The sequence below is a fragment of the Larimichthys crocea genome, chromosome XII (assembly GCF_000972845.2).
Source record: "Larimichthys crocea isolate SSNF chromosome XII, L_crocea_2.0, whole genome shotgun sequence".
NCBI classification, from domain to species: Eukaryota; Metazoa; Chordata; class Actinopteri; family Sciaenidae; genus Larimichthys; species Larimichthys crocea.
Window position 1 is genome coordinate 26067514 of NC_040022.1, and position 14269 is coordinate 26081782.

General features: G+C 42.0%; 1 protein-coding gene across 5 annotated transcripts in view; it reads right to left on the reverse strand.

Moving 5' to 3' along the window:
- The window catches only part of sdk2a (sidekick cell adhesion molecule 2a), an 81222-nt gene extending 75321 nt beyond the window's left edge, over nt 1-5901 (reverse strand). For all 5 annotated transcript variants that reach the window (XM_019261048.2, XM_010756867.3, XM_019261049.2 and 2 more), the window contains exon 1: nt 5461-5901. In XM_019261048.2, coding sequence (XP_019116593.2) covers nt 5461-5617 — 157 coding nt within the window. In that variant the 5' untranslated portion in view covers nt 5618-5901. The remainder of the gene's footprint in view (nt 1-5460) is intronic.
- Nucleotides 5902-14269: the final 8368 nt, after the last annotated feature.

The following is a 14269-nucleotide window of genomic DNA, read 5'->3' on the forward strand; positions in this document are numbered from 1 at the left end:
AAGGTGGAGTACAGGGTGTCAAAATGTGACAGGGGTGTGTAGGGAGGACCTCAAGGAAAGACAGGCAGGTGTTGGGAAACAAAAGAGATATCAAACATGATATGGAATCCCATGTGGCCAAGGACAGGACAATGGGGAGAGAGAGTCAGCTCTGTTCCTAATCAATACTGAGCACAAGGCATTGAGATGCAACTTGAGGCATTTCGCCAGGCCCCCTAGCGGGACTGGTAGGCGTGCTGCCAAGCACAGCCAGAGTAGAGCAGCAAACTCAGCCCTGCAGATGGAGAACATGAAGGCTCCAATCTTTCCAGACGAGACCCTGCCCGTGGACAGAAAGTATGCCACGGATGGAAATAGTTTCTCCTCTCTCCCAGCAGTGCCAACCTGCTGACCCCTGACCCCACCACCGTGCACGGTGATTATACAAAATGCTCCCTTCAAACAGCAAAAGATCAGCAGCTGGAATATGCAGCTTTGACAGTCAAATGAGCAGACAGCAAAGAAGAGCTGGAAGCACTGGAACACTAAATATTTTTCCGATCTTCTCCAGTTTCATATGTTGAGTGGCTTGATGTCCATCTGACCTGTTTATATTTCCATTTCCATGTCCTCATATTGACAGCAATACTGTCTATCCACATCATCACTTGCTGCTGGGGGTAGAGCAACATATCCATGTTGGGATTGGCTTGGTAAAAGAATGGAGCAGAATGTGAATTCATTCGTGTGGAGGTACAAAGAAAAATGGATTGGTACAACCAGTTGTTTTTACTCAGAGAGGGAGAAAAAACATGAGCACGCCACCCCCACCACAGCTTCTCCTCCATTTCTTTATTTCTTTGCCTCTTTTGCCATTTTATTCACAACACAAGAATACACTCACCAGTCCCCAGGAGGGGCAAGCTGAATGAGAGCAGAGATTCAGTGTGCACATTATGCTGTAAAAAGCATTGTTTCTCACCACAGTTTGTCTTGAGTTGCCTTTGTGTTGTTTAAATGTTTACATGGAACAGCTCAGGGGCTTGAAGATAGATGTATGGTCCAAGAATACTGCTCCAGCACAATCCTTCTTTTCCCTGGATGAAAGTAATGACACCATTTTGAACACTTTTCAAATTGCTTCTAAGAATGATGCTTTGATGAAGCAGCATGCACAGCATTTTTGCTCCCTCGTCAAAATGACATTAGACAAATTAAACAAACAGTGCCACTACAAATCCCACTCCCTATCCAAGGTCATTTCCTCTTTCAATTTCTTTTTCAGCTTAGGGCTTGTTCGGAGACATTTCTTTTTGTTCTTCATAGTTGAAGAGCCTCCTGGTCCTGCGTCAGATTGATTAGACTTTTAACCAAGAGAATGAATATGTGAAGAATGTGTCTGTCTCATCAGTAAACAAAGAGATATAAAAACAAAACTCCCAGCTATGTGAAATTAGCAAACCCTAACCCTAAACCTAACCAAAAAAGAAGTACTTGCCTCCTTAGTCAATGCTGCTACTATTAAAAACTATTTTAAAAACTATTAAAAGCTACAAAAAAAGCCTATACCCGTTCCAAACTGTATTTTTACCCAGTAAGATATAAAAAAGCTAAAAAAAATCAGTGTGCGTAACATGATTTTGTGGGGTGAAGATTTTGCCTAACCCCACAGGTTGCATCATACCTTGTATTCTCTAGTTTATCATAACAAAGACCCAGGTTTGGGTAACTGTGTGCCTACTTTGGCCGATAAAATTCTCAAAATAAACATCACAGTAATAACTATCTAAAACTAGCACAGCAAAACTAAGCTCCTGCATAGTAAGTAACTATTTCAGCCAGCTACCCTAATATGGCAGCATGACAAACACATGGTGAGAGATAGGACTCTTTGCCCCATGCAAATATCCATTACCATAGCCCTTTGGGCAAATGGCAATTACTGGGCAAGGGGTGAATGCCAAAACCCTGCGGTAGAAGTTAATTTGATTACATTTCCATTATGAACTATAAACACAGTTTTGCTGCTCGACTGAGCCAATTAAAGGCCTCCTGAAGCTAAAAAACGTTGACAGTGCAGCAGCTCTATTGTTCTTCAACAATAAAGTAGATCACAATCATTTGTCACCCTTAAACAGGTTTGAGGCACTGTCTTTTCTAAAACGTTGCCATAATTATTTTATTTTTTTTATATATCGCTTTTTTTCCCCCATTCATTTATTTCTAATTCTAATTCAGCTGTGATATGTTCCATCTTGGTGAATAAAGCATCCCGTGGCAACATGAATAAACATGTGTAGACAGCATTTGGCAGTCAGAGAGAAAGCAGCCAACCAGCCAGACATGGGAGGCAGCCGCTGAAGACACACAAGGACTCTGATTTGGAAGTCAGGCTGCCACCGCTTTTCACCTGAGGCTGTGCAAGCCACTAGCTGGTCTTTCTGGGAACGAGCCACGATGCAAAAGAAAAACAAGCATTTAGTCCAAATTTCAGCAGACATCTGTTAGCTCTCTGGAGCTGTAAACATTTTTAATTAGCTACATTTCACCAAACGGGGAGATACATATGTCAGAAATATGCACTATGTGTAATTATGGTATGGAAGATGAGAGGTTTTAGCACTCCCATGTCAGTGTGTCCCATGTGGGACAAAGTTCATAGTTTAGGAAAATGCAATGATTTTATCACACAGGGATCAGGATTTAGTATCATGTCCAAAATCAGATGCCAAAGTGGCATCAGTGTGAGTATATGGGCCTATGTGTTGTACACGTGACCGCAGACAATCAGGTTTGACATCATTCTTTGTTGGAACAAGGAGACGTCTATAATTCTATTAAAACTGTATTATATTTCTCTTGATGGAGATGTGTAATCTTGTACACATTGATTTTTCTATCTTCCCGTGGATGTGTTTGCATGCAAGCGCGTGTGTGTTAGTGTGTCACTGATGTAGATGAATTATGATCTGCTGCCCGCATTAGAGCAGGGGGGTTTTAATCACACACGGATTCAGAGTGTTTTAAACAAATGTTTTTTTGGTAAGCATGCTGGATTATCATAAGATTTAAAGATCTGGAAATCGCTGACAGCTGTCAGGCTGCATAATAACATACGTCCAGAAAATTCTAGCATCTGCCATTTGGCAGAACGTCGACGTTGCTCTCCAGATTAAAGCTCGATAGACAAGAACATACAGTAAATACCAGCAAGCACACACACACACACACACTTGAAGCACACAACAAGATGCACAGCAGTCTTTGATGAGGGTTAGACCACTAATAGGTAGAATACACCTCACATCTATACACTTGGTATTTTGATGAGGGGGTCTAAATGAGTCTTAAAATGGCCTGCTGAGAGAAGCCCATGGCAGACCTCCCCCTGTGGACTCTATCATGTATCCTCTTGTGCACTAGAGCAACCAACAGTATTAAACACAGCAGGAGCCTCAGTAGGAACCTGCTGAAAAACAAGTGCATGCCACCTCCGGTTCCGTGGGGGCCTCATGTGCCTGTATGTAGCCTAATTTATGACATCCTCAGAGGTCCTCTGCTCTCAGGGAATGACTACAGCATCTCTTACTTTATGCACAGGCACAGCTGCACAACCAGTCATTTGCAAACACGGATGCCCCATGAGGAGATCTGCTTCCTACTTCAGAAGAACAAGCCCTCTCTGGCTTGTGAGAAGACCCCCTGCAAAGACTGCAACTGCATCTTCACTAAAGAACCTAAAGCAGCAATTGTGTGGCATAGAGGAGGTCCTTCTCATTTGAAAGTGCAGGCAGACAGAGGAGTGAATCTCTCACCAATGCTAATGCGCAGCCGGGAACATTCAAGGGGGCCTGAATACCAACTGCAAGGATGAGAAAGAGGTCTGTTTGGGGAGGAAAGGTAAAGCCATGTGAAGTAGCCTTGAAGCGCTCAACTGATACTCACAGACTCCAGGCATGTTAGCTGGAGAAAGGGATGGTAATAACAGCTAGAGGAACTGTGCCCTGCATAATAAGACACGCCTGAGACTCTTTTCAGATAAGGCTAGGAGCACTTTAGAGCTATGCGACCTGTTCAAAGACAAACAAGCAAAGGGATTATGCAGCTTTTAGCACTTTGGTGCACTGAGCATTGTGATTATAAGATGGGGAGTGCATAGAGAAGCCACTTCTCATATGGATCAGCCTCCAATAAAGGTCTTTTTTTTTCCCTCCTCTGGGACCTTTTGGAAATACCTTAAGGATTTGTATGTCAGACATGCATCTTTCTTTTGCAGCTCTGGATGTCCCTCTGTCATAAAAACCACGACCCTGTGGTCAGATTCCAAAGCATAAGGTTAAATGCCATTTAATGTGATGTATACATCAAAACTGCTGATGAAATTCACAGCCCAGTAAGCCCACACAATACACTGTCCTTTATCAACTTACCTTTAGTTCTTGTGACAGCTGGCAGTTATGCTTTTCCAATTATGAAATATGGAGGCAGGAAGGGTTTGCTGAGGCACTCGCGGGCTTTTTGTTCTCGATCTACCATCTAGTGGATATCTCATTACCTTCTCACTGGTCAACAGGTCATCCAATGACAGATGACAAGTGACAAGTCGGACCATTCCCAAAGCAATTGCATTATTAGTGTAGATAATGTTCATGCCTTTATCCACATATCTCTGACTGGGCTGGGTGTACATACTGTGATTAATCCTTTCTGTATCATACAGATTACTTCCCCACAGCCTGAGTAAGAGTGCAAAAGTGGACATTAGGCAAATGTAATACAGCCTTCAAAAAATAATGGCCCTGCTTCGATGTGCCATAGTCATATTCATACAAGCTAATGGTTCTGCTGGGCTATTAAGGTGGCCTATAGGCAGGAGGGGCGGCTCAATCTACAAGCAGTGAAACAATTTATTCTCAGCCAGGGCCACTGGTCTTTTTACAGCTTTCACTGGAGATTAATTACATTTTTACAGGTCATAAGAACTTGTAGAAAATAACTATTAACCCCTAGTCTATTTTATTAACAGGTAACACAAATATGAAAAAAAAATATGATATCAGGAGGATTTAAAGTCACAGGAGGAAGAGGAAACATGTTAGAAAATTCTCACAGTGACAAATCATACAGGCTCATTCGCACCAATCAACATTTGTCACTTAACATACAGTTTTGCAGAGGCAGGCTGTGCTCCTTGAGCATCTGCCTTGTGTGGTGCAGGTGAAACCGACACAGTTTAATATTATTTAGTGTGTGTCACACATTCTGCTGTCACTGGTCCAAGTTTGGCTATATGAGCAGATATTTAAAAGCACACATTTATTATTTTTTGGGGAGTTTTTGTTTGTCTCATTTTTTTTTTTTGCCTTTTTTACTTACACTATACATCTTTACCACAGACTTTCTTGTGCGCCTCTGCTCGCCTTCAACAACAACAGTAGCCACACTATGTGTCCAAAATAAAACCGGAGTTGCGCATCTTACCTTGAGCCTGTGCGCTGAGGATACAAGTCGCCGACAGCAGAATCCAACAGGAGACCCACACCTGTCCGACCTGTCCAGTCCGCCTAGCTGTAACCATGGTTCGCGGAGCCACCGTCGAGTACCCGGTGCGCCTTCCCCGTCTCCGCGCTGGGAACATGTTGCTCGGTGGCCACACACTCCCCGGGAAGAAGAGTCCTGGCTGCTGCTGGTCCTGTGCGTCAGACTGCTCCTCACTGGTGATGGGGGTGAGTGACTGAGGGGGGGGAGGAGGAGGATTGTGGAGAGAGCTCGCTCCGTCAGAGAGCACCAGGCATTCAGACAGGCACGCGGTAGTATGAAAAGCCTGTGGACAAGTCCCGCATGAGCAAGGCGGAGTCAGTCCAATTGAATTTGCTCGGCTGTCAAGTGTGCGAGACGGAATATTGACATCATCTTCTCACTGCTCCGAATAAGCCCTGAATGCATCACAGAGAGAAATAGAAGAAAAGAAATGATGGCTGCACAGTCACACACAAGTTCATGTCATGACGATTTTGGCCTTAAATTTGTCAAATGTAAAAAAAACAAACAAGAAACAAAGATCAGTAATTTTTAAATAAATATCCTCTTGTTGTAAGTGTCCTTGAGCAAGGCACCAAAGCCAGCATACTCCATTTCTTTAGCCAGTTGCACTGCTTCCAGATGGGTTGGTGCTTATTGAAAGTCTGTCCACCTTCCCACGGAGGTTAAAATGATTTTCTTATGCCCTCTATTGTGCTGCGGATTTGTTATTATGGGTGGCACTGACTATACAATCGGGCAGTTTTTTTTATGAATTGACCATCACATAGATTATAGCAGTGCGCACAACTTGAGCCAAACAATGTCAGGACATGTGCTCTGTACGCTATTGCCACCACGCGGCAGAAAATGGTAGGGAATATCTATTTGGACAGCTATGATTGATCGTTGTCACGTTAAAACCTAAAGCCTGGTTTTCAAAACTACCTGATGACAACTAAATCTTTTCAAATAGCTGTTTTTAGATGTGAACTGATTCTGAGAGATCCTTTCAATCTATTCTGCACTGATCCCACCATCTCTTGACCCTGTAGTGTGGTTACAAGCAGAGCAGAGGAGCACACAGAAGAATAGTGAAAGCTTACATCAGAGCAATTTAATGTAATTCGAAAATAATAGTCTGAGATCAAGTAGGGTGGCGGACCTTGTGGTCTGTCTGTCCTCTATCACCAGACAAAGGATAAAAGACAGGTTCGAGCACACATGGTGGGCACTTGTGAGAAACAGAAGAGGCTACATATGGGCTGTGATATCAGCTTTGTTGTCCTTGCTCCTTTTGAACTCACTGAAAAATGCATGCAGGGCAAGGTACACTTCAAAGACCTGTCACAATATTTCCCCCCCCTTAAAAAGACAGAACCATGTATGTGAGCCATTAGATTTATGTGAGGACCGGCAGTAATATTGACTAACAGAGAACATCCAAGCTACGGTGAGCTTGGTAAAGCCTGTCGCTGCTTTTCAAAGTGTAAACAGAGGTGGTACTCTGTGCCTGTGGGATCTCACTTTGGTCCCTTTTATGCTGTGCTTTGTGTAGTCCCACAGTGAACATGTCCTTTCCACTACAAATAACCAACTTCCCTTTTCCCCAATGTCTCGTTGCTACCAGGGACTCATTTGATGTCATCCATTGCTCCCTCCCTTTATTTCCCCCCTCACGCCGCCGCTGCCACCCCATCCACCATCAGTCCCCCTCCTGATAATGATGTGCTGATTATGAGGCTCTTAGGCCAGCAGATTGCTCTCCAGTCTCATTCGCATGCAGTGGAAAATTGCTGCTGTCTTGGAGCCCCCACCCCGCTGTGCGTATCAGGCAGGTTGACATTAGCAAGCTGCTGGGAACAGTGCTCAGGCACGAGGGCAGGTGCTCTGTCTCTCTATAACTGTTCTGCAGCAGGGGAAAACAGGGGCTGCCTTATGTTACGAGCCACACACGGGCGGAGGTGGGAGGGTTGGTTGGGGGGCATTTCAGGGCTGGTGTCAAACAATAAAGGTGTTGTGAATTTACTTACTGAGAATGGTTACAAAGTGGGAAGTCGTCATCGCAGTGTCGCAGAACATAATTTACTCATCTACTAACATCACGACCTGTCCTTCGGTTGACCCAGTTTCTGGAGGAAAATTGATATGTGTGTTCAATCAAAGCACTTCATCTATATCACAAGTAAACTAAATGACAACTAAATAGAGCATTGAGAGCAAAAGAATATATGATGATGAGACACCCAAGGACAAATGAACAAAACAGGGAACAGAAACATTTCATTTCGAGCCCTTGAACAAGTGTCAGTTTTAGGCAGCTAGTTATTTTGTTGTAAGAAGCACAAAAGTTTTGACACATCACCAGAATCTTTACACAATCGATCGTCATTTTCTTTAGTGTCTTAAAAGCTGAATCTGAGATGAGTTTTTCAGACAAATGCTCTTTTTATGCGTTCCAAGTGTATTCACTCAAATGGTACTAATATAACTGGTGTAGATCAATCCTACTTAGAGGCATCGTTTTCATAATTATTTGCGTCATCTGATTCTTTTTCTTTTTTTCTTTCAGGATCTCTGGATGTATCGTGCTTCTCAGGGTCACTGTCAACCACTTGGTAGATAACTGCAGTTCAGTGTCAGCGGGATTGTAACCCGTAATGCACTCACACACGTATACCTATGAAACCTGCGATAAGTACTCATATTGGTCTGCGAGCTGGGGAATACAGCATGGTCTTTTGAAAGCAGTTCTCTTTCCATCAGCTCGCCTGATTTGAAATGGCTTGATTGAAATGAGCTTCATTTGAGATTGGCTCGGTGCTGCCTCACTTATGCATGCAGACATGACAGCGCAAAGGCAAACAAAGTGGCCATGAAATACCAGCCTCTGACTATCACATCTGCGGGCACAAACACTAAAGTTACTATCTGTTTTTAACAAGAAAGCACAGGCCTTCACACGGCTTTGTTTTTCATTCTCTGTTCTTTGTGGACGTGCTGCCATTTGTCACATATGTTGCTGTTGTTGTTGCTTCTGATTATCCCATGTGAATGTGCTTTCCTCACACACAAAAAAAATATATTCTTTCACAAGTGCCAGCATGCACGCATATACACGCACACATAGTATTTACACTGCACAATGTTGTTGCATCAGTCTTGACACCTAATCTGTGGTATCTCACAGAGAAACTCTGATTTTCTCCCCAGTAACAGATCATCTCAGCTCCTTCCATGAGACAAACTCCAACTGCAAATTGAAACGTGAAAAAATACAACCAGACCGCTGCTACGAGATGCATAGCTGCGTCTGAGCAAAGACATCAGAGGATCGTATTGTATGTCACTCCTTCCCCTACAACAGAATCTAATTTGTTGGTCTTGGATTTAGCAGCTGAAATACTTTTAGGATTTCACCACAACATCATAAGCTTCAAAATGAATTATTCGAAACATTACATACAGCATCTACAGCATACTAAATACCTGTTAGTCAGGGAATCTGAGTTTTAACAATATTGGGTGGAATATTAATAATATCAAAATATAATTAAAAAAATAACATAAGAGCTTTACCCAAGGGACAAGTCACTTAGGAACATAGCCTTGAATCACTGGTGTCCTCCAGTCTCACTTTGATGTAAATAACATTAGCAATTTTCCAGTCATTTTGCATTGATCTTCCACTGCAGAATTCTGCCCCAAGACGCTGCTGGAAATTTAATGTCTCAAAGTGGAGATGTGAGGGGTGCGTTTCATTCAAGTTGTCAGAGAAACTGCACTACCTGAAAGATGCAACATGTTATTGGGATTGATTCTGTGCCTTGCCAGAGGCAATTTCTGTCCACCATACACCAACAGAAATGAGCACGTGAAATGTTATCCATACACATGTGCACGCATTACATTTAATGGCCAAAGCAGAGGCAAACAGTTATATTATGATTTCACATTATGCTGTAAACTGCCACTCCAGGGCCGAGATTTTTCGCTTTCAAAACATTTTTCCTTTTTTTTTTGTAAATCGAACGTGCGACTTGACAATTTGATATTTGTCTAGGCTGTTGTATTCTATTTCATGTTTGTAACTATCACTCCTTCCTGTGTCACTCCCTGTGACCTTCACCACACTGATTTGGCAATTTATTGTTTTTGCTTCCTCTCCGAGTACTTGTTTAGAATGAAGAACTTGTGAGAGAAAGCACTGCTGGTAGAAATAGTTTAATGTTCTTTCTCTGTCCTTTCTCTCACTTAGTTGGCTCCATTTGAGCAGCTGACAGCTGTAGCACTCTATATATAGAACGTTACTTCCATTACATATGGTCATTCTGAGGTGTATAAACAGTGCACAAATGCAGTTTACAGCACTACAAAGTGACATAATTGATGTTGGCCACATTGTGCGGCAGAGTTATGAGTTTTCTCACGAAATAAATCAAATCAACTAATCGATAATTATGTTTTCCCTTGCATATGAAAAGCAGTCCATAAATCATGAGACAGATGGAATCACTGTAAACAAAAGTGAGCTAAAAATGTAAAAGAGAGAAGCATTGGGGAGCACATCCTTGTCATTTTAGATCCCTGGCTGATAAAGGTCATCTTTGTCATCGTCACATTCAGCTGTTGGAAGGTAATTAAAGCAGCTATTTACATGCAAAGAAAAATTATTTTCCCTGACTCTGCCTTTTGGCTGATCACGTCACACTGTTAAATCCTTAAGCCCATGAACCCTGACATGGTATATCATGGCATTATAAAATACCCTGGGCACACAAAAGATTAGGTGAGATAAATAGACATACTGTATAGAAGCCGGAGGTCTCACATGATTTCACACCGGTTTAGATTCCTCTCTGTAGACGTCACTCCGTTACAGGTCCCTTGTGTGTGCGATACTGTTGCAGCATACCTGTATTCAATGCAGCATTTAAACAGAGAGGAATCCATATATAGGTTTTGATAACACTGTTTCCAGGTGTTCATTACAGCCTGCTGCAGTATGTCCGTAAGCAATTCAGGAGGCAGGATGACAACAGCCCCTGGACTTTAACAAAGTGTGAAGATTTTGAAACCTAATGATTTCCAAAAACCAACACTGGTGTATTCACAGCTAGCATAGAGCTGAATTCTGAAGACAAATAAACAGCATGTTTGACCCAGCTGTGTTGATCCCACAGAGATGGAACTATTGTGTTGCCTGGTTTGCATACATTAGCTGCTTTTTCAACAAAGTGAATTACGGAGGAGAATGCTTGTAATCAGATCAATGGGTTTGAATTATTGCACTGTATGGGTGCCATTATACCATATTAACTGGCTAAACCTAAGCCAATTGAATTGCCCAAGTAGGTTAGCAATGACAGAGTGATTTATGTAGTTTTCAGGTGTTTGGCCTGTAGTGTAATGTAAATGAATGTGATAGAGCTGGAGTGCTCCCATGTGGGTCAACCATTGTTTGTGTTGAAGCACAAAACAAGGTGTATACAAAAATTAGGATTCAGTCCAAATGCTCGGTGCCCTCTCCTTCCTATTGTCAGCATAATCACAATGCAAATGAAATGAGGCTATGAAATAAGGGGTGAGTCATCCTTTTCTAACCGCGAGGCAAGTTAGAACACATGTCTTTATGTTAAGTTGAATCAACTGCACAGTGGCAGAGAAATTTACACTGAGAGTGGCTGGCATAGATTTCTATTTAGACATCAGCTAAAAGATTATGTAGTGTATTGCTTTGACATACAGTACCAACGATTGGTTAGACTGAGTAATGACAGAGATGATTCTCACAGATGTCTTGCAAGAGCATTTGCTGCCTGCCATTAAGAAATGATTCCCAGCAGAGAGATTAAAACATTAGCAACACGATCCTGTCCTGTAAATGAGGCTTGAAAAACAGCTCCTTTCCTCTTTTCTAATGTAATTGGTCACAGGAGATTAGATGACCCGTTAACGGTTTATTGACAGTATTTGTAAGATTTGCCATAAAATGACATATTGATTTTCATAAAGCAACAATAAAGTGGGCCGTAAAGTACGTCCATCCCCTGTTATAGCAGCATCAGGGTTGATGAGATTTGATGGAGCTGTTTATATTGTTGATGTAATTTCTCATTTTCTGTATGCGGCGCACATCCTCCACTATTTAACACCTGAGTGTTAAAGCCGCACAAGGTTAACAAAGCAAGACATCATTTTCATTAGAGAAGCTACTTGAGCTAATTATAAAGAGCTCTTGTGAAGTGATTATATCAAAACCATAATTAGTGTCCCTGTGACGTCATGACATCATGTTTGAAATTGGACAGCTGCAGTATCTTCAGCATTTGTACACTTATGACAGAGGTCATTTTTGTCATTAGGAGTATGGAGCCAAACCTTAATATGGCTATCCCATAAATTTGATACAGTGCCAACGGGCAATCATGTCCTTTAAGTCCATTAAACATTAACCACTGCGCAGGCCTGTGGTTGTCTTTTTGACGATAGTCTTGGATTGAATAGACTGAGTGCCTTTCAGGTTCACATATATTTTTCCCCTCAGGCAGTAAGAAGAGGGAGTCAGATATTATCTCCTGTTGATGCAACAACGTCCATCAGTCTATACGCCTCCAAACCTCCACGAAGAATGCCTGCAGGCTTTAGCAGTCTCAACAGTCTACAACTGAGCCCTTATCTATTCCCAAATGCAAAGTCTTTATATTTCACTCTGGGGTTTACTACTGTCACGGATTTAAAATAAAAACTTTATTATAAATGATCACTGCAGCTGATGTCTTCCCCGAGATCAAGTAATCATTAGTTAGAAACAAGTGTAAATAATTCATGCAAGACTATCAACACAAAGGGGTGAAGAGAGTGTGGAGAAAACAAAATAATCTGTAGAGTTGAAGGCTTGTGATTGACGCTTTCTGGATAAATTCTGATCCTGACCTGCCGTCCTGCCTTCACAGGTCTTTATTGACTTGACTCTGTTGTTGCTGATTCAATACCGGCTGCCTTACGAAACTTCATTTTTTTACATTTTGGGTATTTTTTAAAAATGTAATACTAGTTTTTTTTTTTTATTATTATTTTTTTTATTACAAATGATAATATCAGCTTAACAATTTCAATGAAAAGTTGAATCTTTGAAAGGTACATGAATTTCAAAACAGCATTCAGGGTGCTCACCTTTTGCTCTAAAGACAGCATGTTCTCAAGCATTGGAAAACCTGATGAACCATGTTATTCCAGCATGATTTGACAATGTTTCAAAAAGCTTCCTGTGATGTCCCTGAACACTTCTTCCAGAAATGTTCAATGGGGTTGAGGTCAGGTGGCTGTAGGAGAAAAGTCCACGACAGTCAGGACTTTTCAAGTAGTTCTTGCAAAGCTATAAGGTGTATTTGATGTCTGTTTCTTCCTGCAGTGTGAATCCTTCTCCACAAAGATGCAAACCAGAGTTTGTAGCATGTCTCTGAATGGAGTGGAGTGCTGCTTCTTCTTGGTCAGGCTGTACTCAGTTCAGTGCAGGTGTCCAAACAGTCGCAGACTGTTTCTTTAAATATTCACACCATCATGTTTCACTGTGGGTTTGATACACCGCAGTATCATTCTCTCTCCTGTTCGTCTCCTTACACACCCGTTACACCCATAAATGTCAAACTTTTATTAATAAATAGGATTTTTTTTTCTAGTCATTCACTATCAAATGCTGGTATTTCTTTGTTCATCCCAAGTGTTTGACCTGGCTTCCTCTCCAAAAAACACTTAAGAGTGCTGCTTGTTCTCTGAAACCTCTACAGGCAGCTCTTTTGACAGTATTTTTTGCTTATTGGAGTCTTGAAAATTCTGTATCTGCTTGCTGCTTTTCTATCTCTCAGACACTTATTGTATGATGTCTGGTCACTTTTGGTCTGCCTGCTTGGAATAAAAATCTTGTTTATGCAAAGGATTTTAGAAATCTATGCACTGGCCCCTTAGAAACCTTCCATGGTTTGAAGCTGAGAAAGCCCCTTTGACTTGTGACACTTTCGTTTACTTTCTGAGTCCTCAAACTTTCTGATGTTATCCAAATTTACATGAAAATAGTTTGAGTCTCAGTCTCAGACTTTTCGAACCCCTCTGTATTGTGTTAAGAAAATGAACACGTTGAAAACACCTACAGAGATTATCAAGCTTATCAAATCAGATAAAAGTTCTGAATGTGAAAATTATAGTTTTGTAATCTCTATGTGAGAGATAAATAGATCATAAGAGAATTAGTTTGCTTTGTGACCAAAAACCTCTCTCCCATATTAAGAGAATCCACCCTGGCAGCATTTGCACAAACACTGTACCATGGCCAGAATGAGGCTCTTTCCTTCTTTCTGATCTTCCAGCATAGGGAGCACCAGACAGGATGCTCTCCTGGCTCCCAGCCTGTTCAGCTCCAGCCTCGTCAGCCCCAACAACCCACCCTGGCTGCAACAACTTTCAGTCGGTGGACTACTGCCAGCTATCCTTCTCCTGGGGCTCTTACCATCCAGCCAAGACAAACTTGACTACGTGTGGCAGGGATTGTCCCTAACAGAGAGTACCCTCCTCTATCTCACAGATGGCTAACAGGATGTGGGGGAATCATGATGGAGTCAGTAGGTAAAGTGCAGGACACCGGCACACTAATGGAAACTGAACGCCAACGTTGTGAGTCAGATTTGAACTAAATTTGGATGTGGATGTGTGCCTCCAGGCCAAGCACCCACTGTCCTTGATGGTTCTCTGAGTCACCTCAACACGATTCACC